Source organism: Lissotriton helveticus, chromosome 11 (genome assembly GCF_964261635.1).
Source record: "Lissotriton helveticus chromosome 11, aLisHel1.1, whole genome shotgun sequence".
Classification (NCBI taxonomy): Eukaryota; Metazoa; Chordata; class Amphibia; order Caudata; family Salamandridae; genus Lissotriton; species Lissotriton helveticus.
In genome coordinates, this window is record NC_136072.1 from 889,808,909 (window position 1) to 889,832,569 (window position 23,661).

A 23,661-nucleotide genomic window follows, 5' to 3' on the forward strand; every position below is an offset into this window, starting at 1 on the left:
TCTCCAAAATGCTGGTGCTAGGGGTCAATGAGCCCTCAAACAGTCCTTGGTCTAGCCTAGTGGTACTGACCCCCAAGCCTGCCCTTCCAGGTACCACCCCTGAATTTAGGATTACCAGGGGCTCAATGCAGTCACTTAAACTGATGCACACCCCATCACCCGGGCTGATGAGCTCTTTGATCGGTTAGGGGCTGCTAAGTTCCTCAGCACATTTGACTTAATGTCGGGGTACTGACAGATTGCCATAACTGAGGTGGCCAAAGAGAAGTCTGCATTCTCTACCCCAGAAGGCCACTCCAGTTCCGGGTGATGCCCTTCGGTTTAAAGTGCCCCAGCCACCTTCCAGAGGCTGGTCAACCAGGTCATGGCTCGATGGGAGAACTGCAATGCTGCCTACCTAGATGACATCCCGGTCTTCAGTTCTAGCTGGGAGGACTATGTGTGCCACCTCAGTGCTTTGGGCGCTGCAGAGATCAGACCTGACTATCAAGGCCAGTAACTGCAAGATAGACCAGGGTTCAGTGGTCTACGTGGGTGACCAAGTGGGAGGAGGCACGGTGCAGCTCCTCCAGGATGAAATTAAGACCATTCTGGCTTGTGAACTTCGCAGGATTTGGGCCTCACAAGGTACTATAAGAGATTTGTCAGGGGTTATGGCACCTTTGCTGCCCCTTGACAGAACTAACCTCCAAGAAACAGCTCAGAAAGGTGATATGCATAGCAGCATATCAGAATGCTTTTGACTCCTAAGGGAAGGCCTTTTGCACAGCAACTGTGCTCAAGGGCCCTCATTTCTCCAGGGAATTCATCATGCAGACCCGTACCTCAGAGAATGGCTTAGGTGCTGTGCTCTCGCAACTAAACAAAGCGGGCCGAGATCAACCGGTAGCCTCCATCAGTAAGGTTACTTCCAAGGGTACAGAGGTGGGGTGCAATAGAAAGGGAAGCTATTGCAGTGGTATGGGCACTGAATAAGTTAAAACCAAACTTGTTTGGTGCTCACTTATGGGTTCAGACAGACCACTGACCCCTCAGATGGCTAATGTAGATGAGGGGTGAGAATCCCAAACTGTAGAGGTGGTCCATCTCCCTACAGAAAATGGACTTTATGGTGGAACACTACCCTGTAGCAGACCACACCAATGCTGATGGTCTCTCTTGAAGCTGTGCAGGGAACAGCCATAACAACCTCACCCCTGTAAATATTTTGATAGCCACAGTTAAGCATCACCGTCGATCAAGGGACTTGTGTCTGTATGACGAGCCTCCTGTCGACAGAATGTTTACTGTTTCTGCCGCATCTTATTCAGCGAGTGAAAAGATTGTAGTCACCTCTGATATCAAGACACTGTGACCTACCTGCTGATCTTCAAGTGTTCCTGCATCTACTTTTGGATGAAACGGTGGCACTGCGTTGGGCACACTTGAGGCGATTGCTGATCTCCTGACACTGCCTTACCCACCCATCATCGGGCGCTCCTGCATCTGCTTTTGAGGTAGACGGTAGTGTAGTGGGGTGCACACGTGAGGCCATTGCTGTTCTTCAGGAATGTTCTCACGATGGCATAGTGGGAAGATCAGTCAGTCCCTGTGGTCAGCAGCTCACTTCAGATACCAGAGGTGAGGTAGCGTATGGAAAGCTCAGTCAGACCTTGAGGCCAACTGCTTCCTTCTGACATACCAGAGGTGAGGTAGCATACTTTTACTCCTCAGGGAATCCGCAGTTTTCAGGGTCAGGGCCCAGAGCTACTGTTCCGTTCAGTGCTTTTCTAATAGTGCCGCTTTAGCATAACTCCTGTGGCGTACCACCATACTCATAAGGCAGCCAGAAGCTGAGCAGTGTACAGGGAGTGCCCCACTGCTCCTTTTGTTTTCGACGAATGCCCTTTAGTACCTGGGACGGGAGAGATTCCTGGGTGTCAGGAATTGGTGTCTTTGAGACTGTGTACATTAGCAGACACTTGGAGGAAGATTGGGGATTACAAAGTTCCTGGCAGGAGCACAAACAACGTTCCATCTGTTTCTTGTGGAGATAACTCCTTTCGGAGTTATCTCACACCTGTATGAAGTATTTTCTCCACCTTGGCCAATAATACTATTGCATGTACCATATTCAGCCTGCTACATGTGGGGCTTCTTTTGGGTGAACAAAATAAAGATAATAGTAGGACAATTTCGTATTGATTATTCTTTACTGCAATACATTGTGCTGCTTTGATTATACAATACTGCTATAGTTTGTGGCTCGTCATAATATTTGAATAGCCTTAACTAACTGTTTGTGCTGGAGTTTCTATACATATATTAATCTGTTCTTTTAAACACTATGGCAACAGCAAGTATTACACAGCCACCACCTTTTTCGGATGAGGTGGGAGAACCATATTTGCCTTGGAAGGAGTGGAAAAAATTATTTCAGTCTTATTTAATAGCAAATGGGGGAAAATGTTCCTCATTGAGAAAACAGCATATATTGCTGCACAATTTGGGGATCCGTGGAACGAGGGTGTATGAAAACCTAGTAATTCCTGCTGTGGAAGAAGTAGAGGAAGATGAGGGCCACAAAGATTTTTACACAATGACATTTTGCAAGTTTGAGGAGCATTTTTGTCAAAAAAAGTTAATATAGAACTTGAATGACATACATTATGTTGCAGAGTACAGGGCAAAAATGAAAAAGTCACAGATTTCATAGCATGTTTGAGAAGCATGGCCAGCTTGTGTTAATTTGTCACCACCTGAATGAAGAACAGCTGCCTCAAGCTCAAATCAGAGAAAACTGAAGTCCTCATCATGGACTCCACCCCCTCTGCCTGAGACGACTCCTGGTCGCCTGCAGCACTTGGACCCCCCCCCCACACACACACACTGATCACTCATGAAACCACAGCATCATCCTGCAATCCTTGCTCACAAATGAACTGCCAGATGAATGCTGTCTCATCATCCTGCTTCCACACATTACGCCTGCTCCAAAAGACTTTCAAGTGGACCCCTACCGAGTCCTGAAAGACAGTCACCCATGCACTCATCAGCAGCAGAATTGACCACATCAACGCACTCTACACTGGCATCACCCAGAAATTCCTCAAACTGCAGAACATTCAGAATGCCTCAGCTAGATTCTTCCTCAACATACCCCACTACAACAACATCACCGGCCACCTGGGACACCTCCACTGGCTCCCAGTCAACAAAAGAATGACCTTCAAGTTCCTCACATATGCCTACAAAGCCCTACATGATGTGGGACTTGCATACCTCAACCACCACCTCGCATTCCACAAACCCACCAGAGACCTCTGCTCCATCCATCTGGCCCTGGCTACCATCCCACGTATCCTCAAGACCACAGCCGGAGGAAGATTCTTCTACCTCACAGTAAAGACCTGGAACACCCTGCCTCTCCTCCTCAGGCAATCACATTCTCTGCCTCAATTCAGGAAGGACCTCAAGACCTGGCTCTTCGACTGAACCACAGCTCTTTCGACAAACCAGCAGTATCCCCCTCCGCAGCACCACGATACCCTTAAGGTTGAGTAGCAGCAAGCCACCAGCTTGATTGATTGATTAATTGGGTCCTTTGTGTGATGCCCTTATTAGGGACCAATTAATGAGATGCACCAATAATCCCTGTGTTCAAGAACAATTACTAGAACATTTTCCAGACCTGAAGGAAGCTATTGATTTGGCTAAGAGTATACAACACATAGCAAAACGTATATAAGAAATGAATGTTGGTGGCACTTTATTTATGTGATTCCATGCACAGGGTTACTATCCATGAGTGTATAGTTGGGTGCCGTGGTTAATATCTGTGCTGTTGTCACTTGGATCTTGATGCAAGGGGCGGGTTGAACCAGATTTTCTGTGGCTGTCGGTATCAGCAGGTGGATAGAACTCCATCAGTAAGGGAGCAAGGTCTAAGGTAGCACACAATGTCTGGGTGGTGTGAAAAGCAACTGGTTGCCGGTCGGTTGGACTTTGACATGGTCGTGATTGTTTTGGGTGAAGGGTGGACATGTAGAACATGAATTTCTTAGAGAGCATTGTCGTCCGCACAGAATTTTGAACATGGGTTCACGGGGACCAAATAATCCTCTATCATAAACCCATAACCTAGAATTAAGGTTTCCGCCACAAAGGAGATGACCCTTACCAGCATCACCCTGACAGAGCAAGTCCCTGATCAGGTCTCACGCTACCAGGGCATGACTCGTGATATATACCTACTGTGCCATGACATGACTTCGACCCCTAATACAGCCCTGGCCCTACAAGGTTATGCATGACCTCTGATCCAGGCCTCTGCCTGCCAGCTCTTGCCCATGATACAGGCCTCTGCCTGCCGGGGCATGGCATCTTATACAGGCCAGAGCCTGCTGTGGCAATACCCCCTCATGCAGACCTCGGTCACCCAGGGCATGATTCTAATGTTGGTCTTTCTCTTGCTGCTGACAGCCGCTTGTGAATGCCTCAACACAACATAACTCATGATTCAGGCCTCATCCTGCCAAGCACAATCTCTGATGTTATCCTCAGCCTGCGAGAGCATTACCTCTGATGGAGACCTCACCCTACCATAGCAAGAACCGTGATCTATTCCAGGAGGGATTAGTGTGGCATTCTGTGCATACTACTCCTCCCTCTACAGCCAGTGCACTATTGCGGCGCCGGCAGCAGATTTCCGTGATCTGGGGGACATCCCGCTGCCGCAAATACCCAGAGACCTCTGAGACACCCTCGAAGGCCCCATTACAGGTCAAGAGATCCAGGAGGCAATCAGAACCATTCCTAGTGGTCACTCGCCAGGGACGGATGGCCTACCCCAAGAATTCTACACAACATATGCGGCCTCCTTGATGCCACCACTACTACAGATTTGGCAGGCAGTGAGGGAAACAGGTGCCCTTCTCCACCTACCTAAGAGATGCGCAGGTAGGCCTGTTACCAAAATCTGGCTTTGATCCTACACTCCCCTCTTCATATAGACTGATCTCCTTCCTCTTATCAGACTATAAGATCCTCAGGAAGATCTTGGCGACCTGCATTCGCCCCCTCCTCCCTGTCCTGGTCCACAAGGACCAGAGCGGTTTCATTATCTGACGCAATACCTCACTGAATAGCCAATGTCTTAATCCCATCATGGAGAGAGCCCCACAAACATATCCCCTTGAGGCATGCCTGTCATTAGATCTGGAACAGGCCTTTGATACACAGCAATGGGCATACATGTTCTGGGCCCTCCCGCAATTCGGGTTTGGCCCGCAGATGTTCAAGTGGATCCACCTCTTATATACAGATCCCACCACCAGGACCAGAATGGGCCGTCATATCCTTAGAATCGTACTCTATACAGAAGGGACACCCAACACGGGTGTCCTTTGTCTCCCCTGCTGTTCATATTGGGATTTGAGCTGCTGGCAGCCCACTTATGACCCAGAGGCAATGGTTACGGTGTCCCTTCAAGTATCCCTACACATGGTTTCTTGGGGGCATTACCCTGCGCCATTATACTACGTTACTTTTGCTACAGGGATTACCTTTGGGGGAATGGCTAATTGGGAGGCGCCTGGAAGCTGTGGGCATTATGACATTGGAAGGCCTCTTCTCGGGGGAGCTGATGTCGTTCCAGGCACTCTAAGAACACTACGACTTGCTGGAAGACGAATTCTTGCCTTATGGAGCATTCCAGGTAACACTCCAGTGATACTGGGGAGTGCGAGGCCCTGAACCCCTGGAACATCCACTCCTTCCCACATTACACCTAATAGGCTATGGGAGATGCCTCGTAAGCCTTTGCGCAAGATCCACTAACAGCGCACACGCGCTTAAGATATGGGTGGGAAAACTCCCTGGGACAGCCGTTCCATGATTCAGACTGGCTAAAAGCACTAGAATACTGTAGCAAAATCCCCCGCAATCCTCGGTTTGAATATATAAAGTGTTGCCTCCTCCAGAGGGCCTACCTAACTCCCTACTGGCTCCATAGCATTTACCCCGCAGCCCCAGATGAATGCACCATGTGCAAAAAGGAGCTGGTGGATTTTGTACATATGCACTGTTCCTGTGGGCCCGAATGGAAATTCTGGGATGCAGCACTTGCAGATGCAGTGAGGGTCACAGGTAGGGAGTGTCTGACCACAGGCCAACATTGCCTATTGGGGCTCCACCTTCGCTCCAAGGCTAAAAAGGCCACAACACGCTTTATAGACCCGGCACTCCTCTTGGTCAAAAGAGCCATAGTGGTGTGGTGGAAGTCTGCCCCCTCCCTATCCCAACCCCTCCATTCTACAGTGGCGCTCTTAGATGTCCAAGTGGGCACAGGAGGAGAATACTGTTCTACACAGAGAGGAATTTCGGGGTCTCCAAAAATGTCCCATAGTAGATCACTGGGACCCTAATCCTCCACGATCTCCTGCCCAAGATTGGAGAAGGCTCCCAGTCCCAGTAGGCCTGTAGGAGATGGTTCCATACACCCTCCCCCGGTCTTCTACCAATCCCTGCTGCCGAGAACACCTGGCCCCTATACCCATCCACGCCCCCACCTACCCGGCTACTGACACGTCCCTTTCCTCCTCCTACTCAACTGCAAAATAGCTTTCCAACACTTTATTGTACTTGGCGGTGATCCTTACAATTATTGCCCTGGGGGGGTTTCAGGGGGGTGCAAGATGTGTTGTTTCTTCATTGTTTGGGTTCCATTGACTTACAGTACACACCGAACTACCTAGGCGGACGGAGAGTGCACAGCACGCCTCTGCCCCAACGGAATGTGGGCCTGCCCTCCCACCTACTAATTCTGATTACTATTGTATCATGTCTGCTTTTCAATGTGCTAATAAAAATTGGTTTTAAAAAAAACCTTGATAAGGGCTCAGTCTGCCGTTGCATTACCCACAAAACAAGCCCATCTCTTGCAAAGGAAAATCGCTGGGGAAAGTGTGAACCGAGGATACAACCCTCGGCCCCACAGAGCATGGTCCACGGGATAGGCCTCCGCTCTCCAGATCACTGTGAATCATCAGAAGCATACCATCTCTGATGGAGTTGTCAAGCCACTAAACATCTTCAGCATGCATCTACTTCCTTAGGTAGTTTTGGAGATGTGATTGTTGCGTTTAGGGGTGGAAATGGTTGACATATATGAATTTGCTAATGAAATACTAAGGTAAACAATTAATGGACATATATTAATTTGCTAATGAAATAGTAAGGTAAACAATATTGTTATCTGTATGGTGACTGTGTAACACGCTGTAGCATTTGTATCTGCATTATCTGTTTAAGCTAGCTAACCTTTGACTAGGACCTCATAGTTCTGGTCTCAGAAGTTGAAATACTAAACTGGTTTTCTCCACCTCTCCAGCTCCAGTCATCTGGCAGGCATTCTCCTACAAAAGGACTAGTAAACGGGAGTCCCTCCAAGTGCCCACGCTTCCTGAAAGTGCGAAACTGGGATTCGGGTGCCGTGCATCACGACACATTGCATATGAAGAGTGCCATGGTAAGGTTTATGGAGGTTGTCTCTCTTGTATCTTGGAAGAGCTTTTGTCACACTGTGCATGAAGAGTACCACAATAGTGATCAAGTGAGGTATGTCTGTGTCCCTTGGTTGTTGATTTTCAGCAATACATATTTCGGAACCACTCACAAGTTGCAAAATGTCATATTTTGTTCATGGAGGTGTACATATCTCAATGAACAACATAGTTTTTTATTAGCATTTAGTCTGCGTGACTTTGTACAAGCAATCATTTCCCTGTAGAAGCTAGAGAAACTGTTCTAGTTATTCCACTCAGTGACAAGTAGCGATGTTACCCACTTAGAAGCATGGATGTCAATTCACCAAAACTATGGGAGAGAAGGAGGAAGTGACATCACATGCTCTTTGACCACCCAGGACATCACAGGAAGTGATATCATTCGGACTCATTCTTTCAGGAAATTGTCACATACATGCCTTTTAACCAGGATAACATCTTGTAAGTTATAACATTAAACTCTACAATGAAGGCAAAAATATTAAAATACTAATATAATTACTAAAACAACTACGTGTGTATTTTTCTTACCAGGTGTAGTTTAGCCAGGGTGTATGGAGCATTATAAACCTTTAGGAATTATTGCAGTATTATAAATGTTAGCTTTGATACAGGGTGGTAAATTGAATGAATTACTAAATTCAGTAACATTGGTTTGTTAAGTTTTAGCTCTGTGCTTTGTCCTTGTTAGGCTACACCTGAGAACGGATGTGTTCTGTAGCGATCAAATCCATATTGCCATCAAACCGTTGCACATGCGCGTGAGTTTACAGTACACCAACACCAGCCGGGGTAGCAAGTGTAAGGTGCAGAATGTGCTGGAAGCTGTACAGACAGAGCGCTCTGTTAGGGTCCACAGGCAAATTTTATGTAAAAGACACAGGCAGCCAACTGGAGAAAATAGGTGCCAAAAAGGTGCAACTCCTCTTGTAGATAACACAGCCAGTAACAAGGTTCAGCCTGGCACAGTAAACAAAGTACACATGTATGCCATGCCATTTTGTTGTCATCATTTGAGTCAGAAGCCACTTGGTTGTTTTTATTGGGATTGGGACCGCTCACTAAATGTGACATTCTGTAAACTCATCATTGGGCCAAAAGTTGTGTGCTATCCTTTCTGCTAATTCGTGGTTTTAAACTGGAAATATCTTACCTTTTGTCAGTTAGCAGTTAAGCTCCCCTGTACCCTGTCTAGGCAAGCTACACACTTGAATACCTGCTATCTTGTTGGATTTGGTTTTCTTCTCTCCTTTTCCGGACGGAGGGGCCCTACAAAATCATATGGTAATTCCAGAAGTAGAAGAGTGCATGAATAAAACTCTGCTGCTGCTTGCATACCTGAAATGATCAAGGTTTGTTTGTAATCCACATGCAGAAAAGAAACGTTTTAATTCATTGTAGTGTGCACACACTTCAGAAAGTATTTCTGCAAAATAAAAACATTCTGATGTGTGACATACAAGCTAAAGAATTCAAATGTCCCAGTTCTGGTCAAACAACAGAAAGTTAACAGTGCACATCTGAGGCTGGCCTTGCCTTTGAGATCTGAGTCCCGGGATTGCAAGGGGAAGTCAGGGGTCGCAGTGGTGACCCCTGGCGACCCTAAATGACGTCCATGCTTAGAGATTCCTTTAGAGCCTGGCACAGTTGTTGCTTAATGGTTGTGTTGATCTGGTGCTGCCTCTCCTTACCTGGCAGTGGCTGGTGGGCAGTTTTTAAAGTAACCTGTCATTCCAGTCGGGGGGTGGGGGAGTTGGGGGGAGGGGGTGAAAGGTCACAAAAACTGCTCTGGGCGACATGGAGGGACTTGGTTCAGCAAAAAACTGTGATGGTTAGTCCTCCACTCCTTAGACAACCCACACCTCAAATTGTGTTGTTGTCTAAGGGTAATACAAAATAAGTGTTCTTTATGCGCTGAAAACTTCCCCGTTCTTATAAGGGACTTTTTTGCATTTATCTGCTGTCCACTACCGCAGCACTATGCATGGCACGGATAAAAAGCTGGTATAAGTGGTGCCAGGAGGCCCACCTTCAATAGGGAGGATATTCCAACAATAATTACAATTAAACTGTGGTGAGGGGTTTCACAGTGAGGGTGTTGGTGGTGGGTCCATCTCCAGGAAACACAGGACTCTCTGACCTCTAAAAGAGGTGGTAAATGCAAGCAGCTGGCCGATATTATTGACATCATTTTTTGGTCACTGTAACTTTACCCTCGCTCTCTAAATTACCCCTTAGTGAATTTAGTTTTTTTATATTGTGTTTGTGGGCTTACTGAGGTTACTGGTGGACTTTGCTCATTGAGTTTCCACTTTAGTCATGGCATCATGCAATAGTACACATCAGTCTAGTATATTTGTGCGGGTATGCTCAAAATATGCCAGTCACTCCATTGCTCCCTAGTGTTAGCAAGGCTCACATTCTCATCTGCAGTACACTTGAGATCAAAGGGCACTAAGGCTCCAGGACTTAAAGGACCAGATTGACCGATAAATTGCCCCCTTCTACACTAGCATAGATGATTTATAACCATTGGTCGAAGTGGCGGGATCGAAGGGGCACGACGTGCCCATACTTTTCTAATTTAAGTAATACAGTTCCCCTCCTTTTTGAGAAAAGAGAACCATCCTGGGACGGTTTATTCCAAGAGTTGAAATGGTTCAGCAGAAGTGTACGGCAGAGAGTCTCCTGTGCAGTGACGGCCCCCACAATCAAAAAGTGGTGAGGTGGGTGGCGGGCATACCGGGGGAGAGTGGGAGGGGAAGAGCTGGGAGGGGGAGTTTTATAATAATTTAAAAAAAAGGAAGACTTAACTGGAGTTGCCGGCCGCCTCTCCGTTGCTCCTCTGTGTTCTTCCTGGTCCCAGCAGACACTGGTATAGCATCACAGGTTCCTTGTGTAATCCCAGTGCTGCACTCATGCTATAAAAGCAGCTCATGGATTGGCCTAAGCGGGCTGTATTGACGCTCCACTCAGACACAGGGAGTCTGTGCTGTTTCTCCAACCCAGCTGTTCAATACCGCTGGGTTGTAGAAACCTAATTGTGAATGTGTGTTTGGCCGGCCCAAGACAGCTGGCCAAACGCACATGCACAATTAAACGTGCACCACCCAGTCCTCCTCTCCCTTCCCATGGCCCCGGCCCAACCCCTCCCTACACACGCTGGCTCAGTCAGCAGATGTACAATAAAACAATGATAGAATATAGTTTTATTTTTTTGCTACTGGCTCTGAACCAGTGGGGCGACGCTCCTCCGCCATTGCACAAGAGCCGACCCTGCTCTTGTGCTTTGAAACCAAGGGAGGTGCAGACAGCTAAACAAGCCTTCTTGCCAGGGTGTTTGCCAGCCTGATAGAAATGATAGTGTGCACAATCGGTTATTATTTAAACTTAAAGGGTGCTTGGGAGCCGGTATTGGAAGCCGGTATTGGCTTTAATAGATAGAATCACTTGAAGCTTCCTGGTGACAGTTTTATTCCAATAGAGTTACTAGCTGAGCTGACAAGATTGTACTTTTAATGGACTGCTACCAATAAAATTGCACTATGTACAACCTGGGTACTACTAAAATATATATTTCGGAGGCACACTATATTAAACCTTTTTGCAATTTTTTAGCAGCCTATCTTATGCTGTGTGTAATGCAAATTTATGACTTGCATATTTCCAATCTTTTCTGTCACAAACTGGGACCTTGTAGCACTAAATATAAGCAAGTCACTATTCTCCACTAAAATCAACCCAGATACAAGTCTTTGATTCTCTGGTTACAGACAGACCTCTGCAGTGCATTAACTAATATAGGTTTCATGATGTACGATTTTTCATTAAATTTGTGCCTTATATCATATGCAGTTACCTGAAGTAAAAGACCGTAAACAATTACAGAATATTGTGTTTTTTAGCCACACCTTTGACCCCGCCCCAATGCTCACCCACCCTGCCCCCTTGGTGCACAGCATCATAGTTCTCATAGTTTTGGTAATGCTCTTCGACCACTTTTTACAGCTGATTATGCAGAGTCGCAAGAAAATCTGCACAAAAGAATGTAGCAGAATGTGTACCTCCCACGCATTCCATCCTTCTGCGCCAGTTTTGCTTCCTCGCAGGTGAATATGCAGTGCTAAAAGGTTGCATAGATTACCCCTGTCAGGACTACAAGCCTCACATTCTGTACTGCTCTTGTAATTAAGTAACAGAGGGGTGCTAAATTAAATACATTATTACTCCGAATTTGGGATAGAAATGTATTTGTGTTTTGATATGTACAGACTCTTTAATGCATATTACATGATAATATGGCTTCTTTCATGGATGTCAGTGGACAGATCCGCTGACATATGCAGACCCAGCCTTTCCACCAGTGTGGCTCACTGAAGGGAATGCTTTGTAGAGCATCTAATGCACACTCAAACTTGCACAGCTGACCGGCCATAGAATTCAAACAGGGGGACTTGCTCTTTGGGCATGGTCCTCACACCGCCACGATTGTGATACCGGACATATGGGCCACTGAAATGAAGCTGCAAACCTGGGATGGTAAACGTGGCCATTGTAAACACATTTTTTTGAAGCCAGCTCATTCAGTCTGATACAAGGTGGGCTACATTGAAGAGGACGTGCTACTTCCAGGAGGGCCGGGGCACTCTAGACTAGTGGTGGGCAAACGTGTTAACTTTAAATACGTATACTTTTCTACAGGGCAACTCAAAATGAGCTTATTTTTCAAACTTTCCATGGTTGGTAAGTGTTTTCAAGTCATGTTGGCTGGTTTGAGGAAAAATGTTCTCCTCTGGGAAAACTGTATGCTCAAACCTGTGGTTAGCAATACAAAAAGATGTGAAATTTCACTCCCACAAAAACGTGCAAAATTTTGCCTCATTTGAAAAACACGAAAAAAACTAATTTAATAGGATTTTGGATGCATGATCAAAATTTTGCCCTGACCTATTCTGGAGTGGTGTCATCTGTGCTAACTGCACTGTATTGGTTAAGCAATTTAATGCTGCACTGGTTGGGTTAGGTTTGACTGAGCTGTATTGAGCTGCGTTTGGATGGGCTTGCTTGGGGTGACTTGTGAGTGACTGATCTACACTGGGCCGGAGAGTACCAACAGAGCTATTTTGAATTGGACTGCACTGAGCCTGGCAGGACTCGCATTGACTTAGCTCAGTCGAGCGTCCTTGACATCCTAGAGGGGAGTTGGATTGTACTGAGATAAGACAAGGGAAACGAAGACATGCTATTTCACTTGAAAAAACACATACACTTTTTCACCTAGACAACATGCCCATCTGAGCCGGACTGGTAGAGAAAATAGGCCCGGGCGCCAAAATACAAGTGCACCTTTATTGAATTAGACAGCCAAAAACGTGTCCCATGTTTGTAAAGTGGAGCAGTTTCGAACTTATACAGTGTGTTTTTCACAAGTGTTTTTCAAGGTATGGAAGACTGCATGGATTTGAGCTTGCTACAGGCATATTTATTTCAATATCATGGAAATAAATAGTAAAATCCAGCCCAGCACACCCTAAAACAGGCCCACAAACAGTTGAAAAGAGCCCCACACACTGACCAGTCAGATCAGCCCATTTGCACTACCTGATGGCACTATAGGCCAGTCCGACCCTGCCCATCTCCAGCAACCTATATGACATTTTCCACTTCATTGGTTGTGACACACATTGTACCACGAAAACCTAACACACTTTTACAAGAACAGAAGCTGCCCACGAGAATAATCCTCCATCACAATGTGAATTACCACACACATCTTGCTCTGTGCAAGTTTAGAAGACCTTAAACTTGATATTTCCCCCAATTTACAAATGCATGTTGTATTCTGTAAAGTAGCCCTACAATATTACTACCTAGGTACTACAAAATGCTATTCACAAGCCTACTCTAGAAGATCGCTGTGCCACAGGGCCTGGCCCACAGTCAACCCCTCAAAAGCTGCCAAACCCATTCAAAGCATGGCCTTTAACACCAAAACATAAAAAGTGGGCCTATTGGCTTTATCGAAGAAAAGGCTGATGCAACTGCACTACCTAGGCTAGTCACAATAGTACTTTTCACTCGTATTGCCCACCTCAAATGGCCAGCTGCCACATGACCATAAATAAATACAGAAGAAAAGGCTGATGAGAGGCAATACACAAGATCAGCAAGAATACAGTACACACAAAGCAAAGTTCATTTAGCAGGCGTTGGGGTTTCTGTTGTAAGTCTTTTCTACACACTGTTTCTACATGTGTATGAGAGGATTTTTTAAAAATAAAGACTTGCGGCAGAAACCCACAAAGCCTGCTAAATGAACTTTGCTTTGTCTGTATATATATATATATATATATATATATATATATATATATATATATATATATATATATATATATATATTCACTGAAAAAACCATAGATTATAGACCATATATAGTTAGGAATTAGCATTTACAAAACCTTGAAAATTCACTGAAAAAACCATAGGTTATAGACCATATATAGTTAGGAATTAGCATTTAGAAAACCTTATTTTACTCACACAAAACCATTGAAATTCCATATATAGTTAGTTGCACTAACTATATATCGCGCACCCGCAATCCACTGCTGATGATGTCACATATTACATCATTCATGACATGGTCAGTGACATCACTGATGACATCACTGATGACAACATCCAGTGATTATGTGTTTCTGTAAAGTTTAAATATGTTTTACATATTGAAGAATGAGTGGATGTATAAGTGTCTGAATGAAGGTTTTAGTAGGTGCGTGATTGACTGTATGAGTGAGTGATTAAATGCGTCTTACTGAATGCACGGGTTAGTGACTAAACTGTCTGAAAGTGTGCATCAGTATGTCTGTTGTTGTGCAAGCTGCTGCATGTGTTGATCAGTAGCTATATAAGTAGCTATATGGGTTATTGATTGGTTGCACAAGTATTTGTATGGGAGACTGAGTGTGTGTATGGCTGGCTGGGAGGTGTGTGACTCTGTGCAGATCAATGTGTACTTGTATCAGTGATTCTATAAGAGAGTAAGTATGTGTTAGTATATGTTTCAAAAATGTAAGGTGTTCTGTGTTTAACTGTATAGATGAGAAAATGGAAGTGTGATTGATTCTTTTCAGGACTGACTAGGTGTGTGAGTAACTCCATGGATGAGTGGCAGAGTGTGAGTGTCTGTATAGGTGTATGAGTGCATATGATAGTGTTGTAAAGATGAGTGATTGTATGTATGAATGATTGTATGAGTGAATGTGTGTGTAGACATAGGAATCAGTGAGTGCGTATGTAGTAACTAGTATTGGTGTGTCAATGGTTTCAAAAATTATACTCTCTATTTAACACTGGGTGTAACGGAGGTTATATTAGAGTGTGAGGAGATGCATTGTATTATCACATGAATGATATCATCAGTGATGTGATCATTGATGTCAAGTGAGATGTCATCAGTGATGTCATTTGAGATGTCATCAGTGATGTCATCAGTGATGTCACTGACCATGTCATGAATGATGTAATATGTGACATCATCAGCAGTGGATTGCAGGTGCACGATATATAGTTAGTGCAACTAACTATATATGGAATTTCAATGGTTTTGTGTGAGTAAAATAAGGTTTTCTAAATGCTAATTCCTAACTATATATGGTCTATAACCTATGGTTTTTTCAGTGAATTTTCAAGGTTTTGTAAATGCTAATTCCTAACTATATATGGTCTATAACCTATGGTTTTTTCAGTGAATTTCATTGGTTTTTTAACAGCTAATATCTGTAGCTGTAAAATGTATTCTTCTTTAAATCCAAAAATATATTTTATATGTTTATTAATAATTTTTTTTTAAAATATTTTTTTTTCTTCGTTCCCGCTTCGCGAATCGGGAAGCTTCCCGTTAGCTGACCTTGATGCCGCGAAATAGACAGCGAGCCGGTAAACGTTTCTTTACCGCAACTGCCGCGTTAGAAAACAACATCGTGACGCCACCCGTCCGCATGACGTTTCGCGTTGTCGCGTGATACGTCATATGACGTGCTACGTTAGCGAACTGGTACGCTTACCGAGTCGCAAAGCACAGGTTTCTGGAAGCAAACCTGGAGGCCCTGCAAAGCGCTTAACGTAAACACAGCAGGTCATGTGACTTGGTAATAACACTTTTCATTGGTTCATTTCACTTTTGGTTTCCTAATGATGTAAGACTAGGTCATATAATCTAAAATGAACACTTTTCATTGGTTGAGAACTATTGTTTTTCCCAAATGATGAAAACCCCTCCTTCTTTCCTCACTCTGACTTTCATCTTTGTGAGAGAAAGACCCTTTGTTACCAGTGAGCAATGGCTTCTTTAGTAGCTTCAGCTGGTGCTTCCCCACCACCTCCACCACATCCAAGGAAGAGTGGACCACCTGCTCAAGTTATAATTCAGCAAGAAGAGGAAGAAGAAGAACAGGACGACGAGCACGAAGAGAGGCACTTTTTGCCTGAGGAGCCCAGGACGTCTCACCGGAAAGAAAACTTCATTTGGCAATTTTTTTAAATTCCCAAAGGTCAGAAAAAAGTAAATGCAAGATACGTAACTTGCCTTATATGTCAAGATAGACTGTCCAGAGGGACCGACAAAAAATACAGTTTCGGAAACTACACAATGCATCGCCATATGACTAGGTGGCATCCTAACAACTACAGTGCTGCACAGTTTCGTAACGACCTAGATAATCTCCCTATTATGGCCAGAAGATCTGTTGTACCGGAAGTAACGGGACCAGAGGGCAGGGAGATGGTGCCAAATATTCAAACGAGATTTCATGAAGTAAAACACGTCTGCGTACATTGCAATGGATTCATTCGCTACGGAGAAAGAAGCATCACTCTGATCAACAGAGCTATTGACTATCATATGCAAGTTTGTACGAAACGCCCCAAATAATAAATACTTTTTTTTTGTTTTGTTGCTCCTGTTGAGCCCTTTACAATGAATCGTTTTCATTTCCCCCTGCAAGAAAAACCCAAAAAAATATAAAACTGTTCAGAAAAATTCAAAAAAAGTAAAAAAATGTTCAGAAAAATAATAAAAAAAATATAAAACAACAAAAACAATAAAAAAAAAGTTCTTTTCAGAACTACCTCCCCGTTATTAAAAAATTGGTACAATATTTGGAACTGTGCCAACCTCTATTTCTCGTAGTTCGCTTCCCAGTTCGCTCGCCGGTACGCGAACCGGAAGTGAACCAAAAATTTGAAAAAAAACAAAAACAGTAAGTATAAGGGAAGGAAACAGACACTTATGTTAAAAGAAAGACAGCTATAGGGGAGTAAACTAGAGATACTATTACCCGTAATCCACTGCTGATGATGTCACATATTACATCATTCATGACATGCTCAGTGACATCATCAGCAGAGGATTGCGGGTTTTTTGGCAACGTGCCTTATCCACGGTTTAATAACGCTGCCTTTTGCTTTATATACGTTTTCAAATTGTATGAAATATATACCAATAGGTCGTTATGAACCTTTAGGTAGTGCTTTTCTTCATGAGGTCTGGTCGCTTCCATACACATACAGATGTTTCAAAGATGATCAAGAAGTTTATCTGAATGGAGAGGAATGCACTGAGACGCCAGATCATTCACTAATGTGTAGGCACATACAGTTACACGGTTCATGCAACAAACACCGACCAAATATTGCTTGCGTGTTGCAAGGCACGCCAGTTCCTGCTATCATCCCCACGTTCAAGTTGTTGGAAAATGGTAGTTATTTGATGCTCAATAATGAAGATTGTTCTGGATTAATTAAAAGTATTCCTTTTATCGTAACAGTAAGTGAACGGGTTATTTGCTGCAGAAATGTTCTATTTCCTCCCACACATGAACATAGGGAGTTTTCAATCTGGCCACAAATACCAACCTTGGGAGCACATTTCAACGGCATGGCAAGAATAAGAGCTCTTTTGTCTCAGAGAGAGGTGGCCTTGAGTTCGGCCCGTGAAACTTTCGTGCTTCACATAGCGAACACCCGTACAGAGGTGCAGACCCTTTTAAATACTGATTCGCCTTTGCATTTCAGCGACATGGTTCGGACTATCTTTGACGCGTCCTCCACAAAGGCCCTGGCGCACTTTTTTAAAGTTGTTACCAGTGGTCTCGTGACTTCATTTGAGAAAATCTTTGGAGTCATCCCTGCTTTCTTTCATTCTATTTTTTCCACTCTGCTTCGTGGATTCCCATTTTTACTTGCATTACCAGCGGACGCTCTTGTGCTTTTTTACATTTTTAAATATGGATGTCCCTCCTGTGCAAGCTCCCGCCCTGCAGCTGCTGACACTGTTCCGCAATCGCATGCTAGAATATTATGGCACAATGCCGTTGGCGATATTAAGCACGGCATATGGATTATCTTTTCGATTCTCCTACTTCACCTGTGTCCAGCCTGTATTTCACTGCCTGACCTGTGATTTCGATTGGGCCATTGATTTGTGTCTCTGCGGACCGGTTTCTCCTGACGTCGACTTTAATCAGCTGATGACTCCTATCATTACTCACGAGTTGGTTTGTCCTGGCGAAAGGATTATGGCTGTGGCATTGATGCATGGACTAATTGGTCCCTGGAATTTACTGGCGGCAACACAGTCTTTCTTGGAACAGAGCTTTCTTGAAAACCCACCGAGCTGTCCTCTGATGGTGATAGAGGATCCGGTGCTGGGAGAGCACGTATGTTCTTTTCCGCTTTTAAATTGGATGGCTGAACTCTTTTCGGATGAAGACGGTGACTTCCTATTGGAGGCTGTTGCAGCTTATTTTGCATACACAGTTATGTCATAGACCTTTTTCATGTTTGATATGCTGAGTACTAGCATTTCATTGACAATTCATTGACTTATTTGTCAAGTTTTTATTATTTAGCTTGCCTATTGGCTTAAGACTCGATAAAGTACTTGGCTGTTTTATTTTTCTTTAGCATTAAATTTTCCTAGTTTTTAATGTTTTACCTTGCGGACCGTCCACATATAAAGTTGCAATCTGCTCTCATGAGATGGCACTTCTATTATCTTATTCAGTTCGTTTCCGGATCATGGGGAGGTGTCATCTAGGTCCTGGATATCTTTACACCGTGTTAAGTTAGCATGGGCTCATTACCGGTTTAAACGCCATTTTTCCTTTTTTGCAACTTCTGCACACGACACTTAGTTGTTGCTTTAGCTTTCAACCTAGTAGTTCATCGTGGTTTACATGAGAATAATATGTTATTGCTCTACTATCTGCTTTGCTTGTTAAACTATATCTGTACAGCGAGTGCTGAAGTTTCAAGAACAACACGATACAGAATTGTTATGAGGTCTGATCTCCACGACTTCATACTCATAACATAAGTGCAGCTTCTGCCAATTCTGGGCATGAGGCGGGTTTTATATTGCTTTGCCGAACACACATACACAACAGTTGATGCGGTTCACATGAAGAGAGAGCTGGTGTATGCTGATGTGATTCCTTCAAATCTAAGACACTAAAGTATGGGCACGCCCTAAACCAACACAAACAGACCTTCTTAGCAAATAATATAATATGTGTATTAGGGAGGGTGAGATATAAGCAGCCGCGGGCCGTGGAGGGAGTTACGGTGGGGCAGGGAGGCGGGGAGGGGGAGGGGCAGGGTGGAGCCCTCTCCACCCTGCCCCTCCCCCTCCCCGCCTCCCTGCCCCACCGTAACTCCCTCCACGGCCCGTGGCTGCTTATAAGTGTTGCTAACTCTTATTCATTTACAGCATGTTAACATACTGTCACCATTCGCTTTTTATGTACTAGTAACTATGCTGGTAATTTTGCTACTGATAATATGTGTACTTGTATTATCTAAGATACTACGCCTGAGAAGACGGCATTAGTAAATAAACATTTCAAATACACATGTGTTCTTCTTAACTCCATGTTCTGGTTTCTAAGAAATATATAACGACCGACTGTTCATGAGTTCCACGTATCCTGAGGTACTATAAGTTCATATTCTGGATTGTCTAAACATTGAGAGTTTGTTATATCCAATGTGACACTGTACCTAGCTTGCTAAGGGGTTTTTGATTACTAAGGTGAGTTTTGGGACACCCTAATTCGCCGAGGTTCCAATCCTCTGTCCACAGTTCTGTGTGAGAACAGAAACCCTGCGACAGGGGCACCCCCGACCCTTGCTGGAGCTTCATCACACTTGCGATACAACTCCAGCAATGCGCCACCTTTACGGCACAGATACATCACGCATCTGTGCTGTTTTTGCCCCATGATGCGCCGCATTGTAAATGCAGCACACCATAGGTGATGGAACAGCGGCACAGAATGACTAACACATCCCTGGTGATGCGCCAGTCATCATAAATCTATCCCTATGCTTCTTATCTTGTTAGAGATGAACCGCCATATGTATCATCAAAGTTTTTTGCATTTCCTAAATAGCGAACTTTAAGGAATAAATAGCGATTCTTTACCATTCCTAGTTTGCGATGAGCTATTTGCTAATTACAAATTACCCATTCAATTCCTTCATTTCCATAGGGCGGTTGGACTCACTTTTAGCTCGAACGGCTGAATGGATTTCCACGAAACTTGGCAAAATTGTAGGGACTGGTAGCCCGATGTGCCTTTGCTATGTCTCAAGATATATGCTCCAGTGGTTTTTACGAAAATTAACTTTGAAAAATATATATTGGGCTACATTGGCCTATATATATGTTGGAGCCCAAATGTAGCCCAATGTAGCCCAATGTAGCCCAATGAAGCCCAATGAAGCCCAATGTAGCCCAATGTAGCCCAAAGATGGCCGCCAGAGACAAAAAAAACAAATGTAGCCCAAATATCAGCCAGATGTAGCCCAACTATAGCCCAGTGACAGAATGACCAATCAGCTTCGCAAACCTCCGTTACGCGAAGCGGAGCGCTGTTACAGATATATATCTTTTTTTGAACGTTAATTTCTCAAAATCCACTGGAGCACATATATTGAGACCTAGCAAAGGCCCATCGGGCTACCAGTCCCTAATATTTTACCAAGTTTCGTGCAAATCCATTCAGCCGTTCGATTATTATTATTATTATTTTTTTTGCCCCGCGGGGCCCTTTTAAAACCTCCACATCAAACCTAGGGGGTCAGCGAGGATCTACTATGCCCCCTTATGGTCATTTGCCCCTTCGCTTTGGCCTCCTCTTGTCTCTCGATCCTACCGAGAGACAAGATGGCGGCCGCTACGGACTGTTTGGAATGTTTACAGACGCCGGAGAACCAATCAGCTTCGCTTCACAAAGCTCCGTTGCGCGAAAAGTACGCGTACTGGAGCGCTGCCCGGTCCGCTGTTACAGATATATATCTTTTTTTAAACGTTAATTTCTCAAAATCCACTGTAGCACATATATTGAGACCTACAAAAGGCACATCGGGCTACCAGTCCCTACAATTTTGCCAAGTTTCGTGCAAATCCATTCAGCCGTTCGGGCTAAAAGTGAGGCCAACCGCCCTATGGAAAACTCAATGTTAAAAACACGTTTTGGGACCCCCCTTTTTTCTCGACCCCCCCTGGACGAACCCCCCCCAATTTTCAGGGGCTGCTCAGAAACAAAATGTGCCATTTTCCTGAAAATTTCAGCCAATTCCGTCCACAAACGCCAAAGTTATTAGACATAGAATTTTCAAAAATCCCATAGAGAAAAAATCCTAACTATATATACCTACTGGCGACCGCCAGTAGGTAATATATATATATATTGAAATCCAAAATTCTGTAGTGAAGCAGTTCACAGGCAACAGGTGCAGACCACTCGATCGCGGCAAAAGTGATTAAGAGCTTTATTTCTCCTTCACTGGCAGCATGACGCATTTCGACCAGGGAAACCCGGTCTTGATCACATGGTGAGATCATAAACCAGCGAGTTTATAATGCAGATAGAGAGCACTAAATCCTCCCAATTTGGCATAGACATAAAGAACATACTTTTGACCATAGCGACCTTTACAATACATAATTCAAATGCTAAACTTAAGCTTAATTGCAGGGGGATAAAACGTATTAAATATATAAATATATACAGTACATAAAGATGAAACTCAATCAAGGGCCAGTGCCCAAATTATCCATACCTAAAACGGTCTCTCATAGTTCAAACTTAGTGTAAATTCTACAACATATGTCGATATATAGGGGATAGAGCTAACAACAGCATTAACAAAGTGCAAAATAGTGCAGATTAAAAATATGTACAGAATCCCTTCTAGATTCATCCATATATTGTACTAAAGGATGCCTTACCATCTATAATGTGCAAGTGCTCAGATACATATAACCACTATACACAAACATATAATCAATTATAAAGAAGGTTCAGTTAAATTACGGACAACAATAATGGTTCAAAATTCAATAGATAAGGTGTATTGACAGGCAAAGCGATGAAAAAATCCTAAATCCATTCATGAATTCAAAGTTTGATAATATCACATCATAACAAGCTTAAAATATTATTCTCATATAAGAAGCATCATCAACTTAATTTCCCCAATGATTTACCATCCGAACCTTATACCACATCTCAACCAGAAGAAAAACCAGTAAAACCAGAAAATCCAGAAAAACTAGTAAAAACATGATTAAAAAAGGACACAGATAAAATTCATCAGTAAAAAAATGTAAACTAACAATTTGATTAATAGAGCAGCAATAACATAGCAGCAAAATAGAGAGACACTGGGAAGCACATTTCATGAATTAACAACCGGGGGTCAAGCCTGCCCCAAATTGTGGTTACTAGGTTAAACATGCTTATTATAAATATCTAAAAACAAATACATATTTATAAAAAGTTATATAAATCTTCCCCTGTGTTAAGACCATTCAGAATCTTAGTATGAAGAAGTAGAATATAATGACTCTCTAATTGTCTAAGTTTTCGCTCTCTATCGCCACCCCTCTTGGAATTAGGCACTGCGTCAATAACAAAATAACTCAAATCCTTGAAATTATTTTGATGAACTAATTTAAAATGACGCGCCACAGGGTAACTAGGGTCGGAGTTGACGATTGCCCGAAGATGCTGCAGGATGCAGTTGTAAACCTGTAGCTTGGTGCTCCCAACGTATTGTAAATTACAAGAAGATTGTAAAACATAAACAGCATAATCTGTTTTACAGGTAAACAGTCCTTTAATTTTAGTAACATCTTGACTAAAAGCATCCTTATATTCCCTAGTGTTACTGCCAAACTTACAGGCTCTGCAGGAACTGCATTTAAAAAAACCTGTGCGATTAGAGAGCCAATTACAGAATTTCACTACTTCTGGACTGGTCTTGACCAAAGCATCCCTCATAGAGGGAGCCCTCCTAACAGTGATACACAGAGTCTCATCCAATAACGGTGCTAAAGTTATGTCCATCTTCAGGATCGGCCAGTTAGACTTTAGAATGTTATGGATCTTTCTTTCATAACTACTATAAGTAGTAAGGAATCTAATTTCATCTCTTCTTTTAAAGGTATCACTTCAACAGTAGGAGTAACATTGTCAGTATCGGTCACCTGAGCAGGGGCTTTAGTATTTAAAATTATTTTTTTCAACACATTATTTAAATCAATCTCTTTGTAACCACGAATCAGAAATCTTTGAAATGATTCATTAAGACATGCTTCCAAATCACTCTCATTGCTGCAAATGCGATGAATTCTCAAAAACTCCCCATAGGGGATGCTCTTAATCAAATGGTGGGGATGGGCACTAGAAGCATGGAGAGTTGAATTTCCGGCTGTGCTCTTCCTGTGAAGCCTAGTCTGAATGGTGTTGTTTAAAACATATACTTCAACATCTAAAAATTCAACTCTCTCATTGCTGATGGTAGCTGTAAATTCTAAATTGAGCATTTTGTTATTAATACTGATCACAAATTGTTCTTCACTTTCTCTTGTCCCTTGCCAGATTAAAAACACATCATCTATGAAACGCCATAGGTGGATGATTCCAGTTCCTTTGTCTCCTACGCAGTCCGTGGCGTGACCCAGGACATGCTCCTCCCACCAGCCTACGTGTAAACACGCATAGCTGGGGAGAAGCATGCACCAATGGCCACGCCCCGCAACTGCTGG

The 23,661-nt window shown here is 43.5% G+C and overlaps 1 protein-coding gene across 2 annotated transcripts in view; it reads left to right on the forward strand.

Moving 5' to 3' along the window:
• NOS1 (nitric oxide synthase 1) overlaps window positions 1-23,661 on the forward strand; it is a 1,595,398-nt gene that overhangs the window by 1,293,965 nt on the left and 277,772 nt on the right. For both annotated transcript variants that reach the window (XM_078667121.1, XM_078667122.1), the window contains one exon: window positions 7,370-7,507. In XM_078667121.1, coding sequence (XP_078523247.1) covers window positions 7,370-7,507 — 138 coding nt within the window. The remainder of the gene's footprint in view (window positions 1-7,369; window positions 7,508-23,661) is intronic.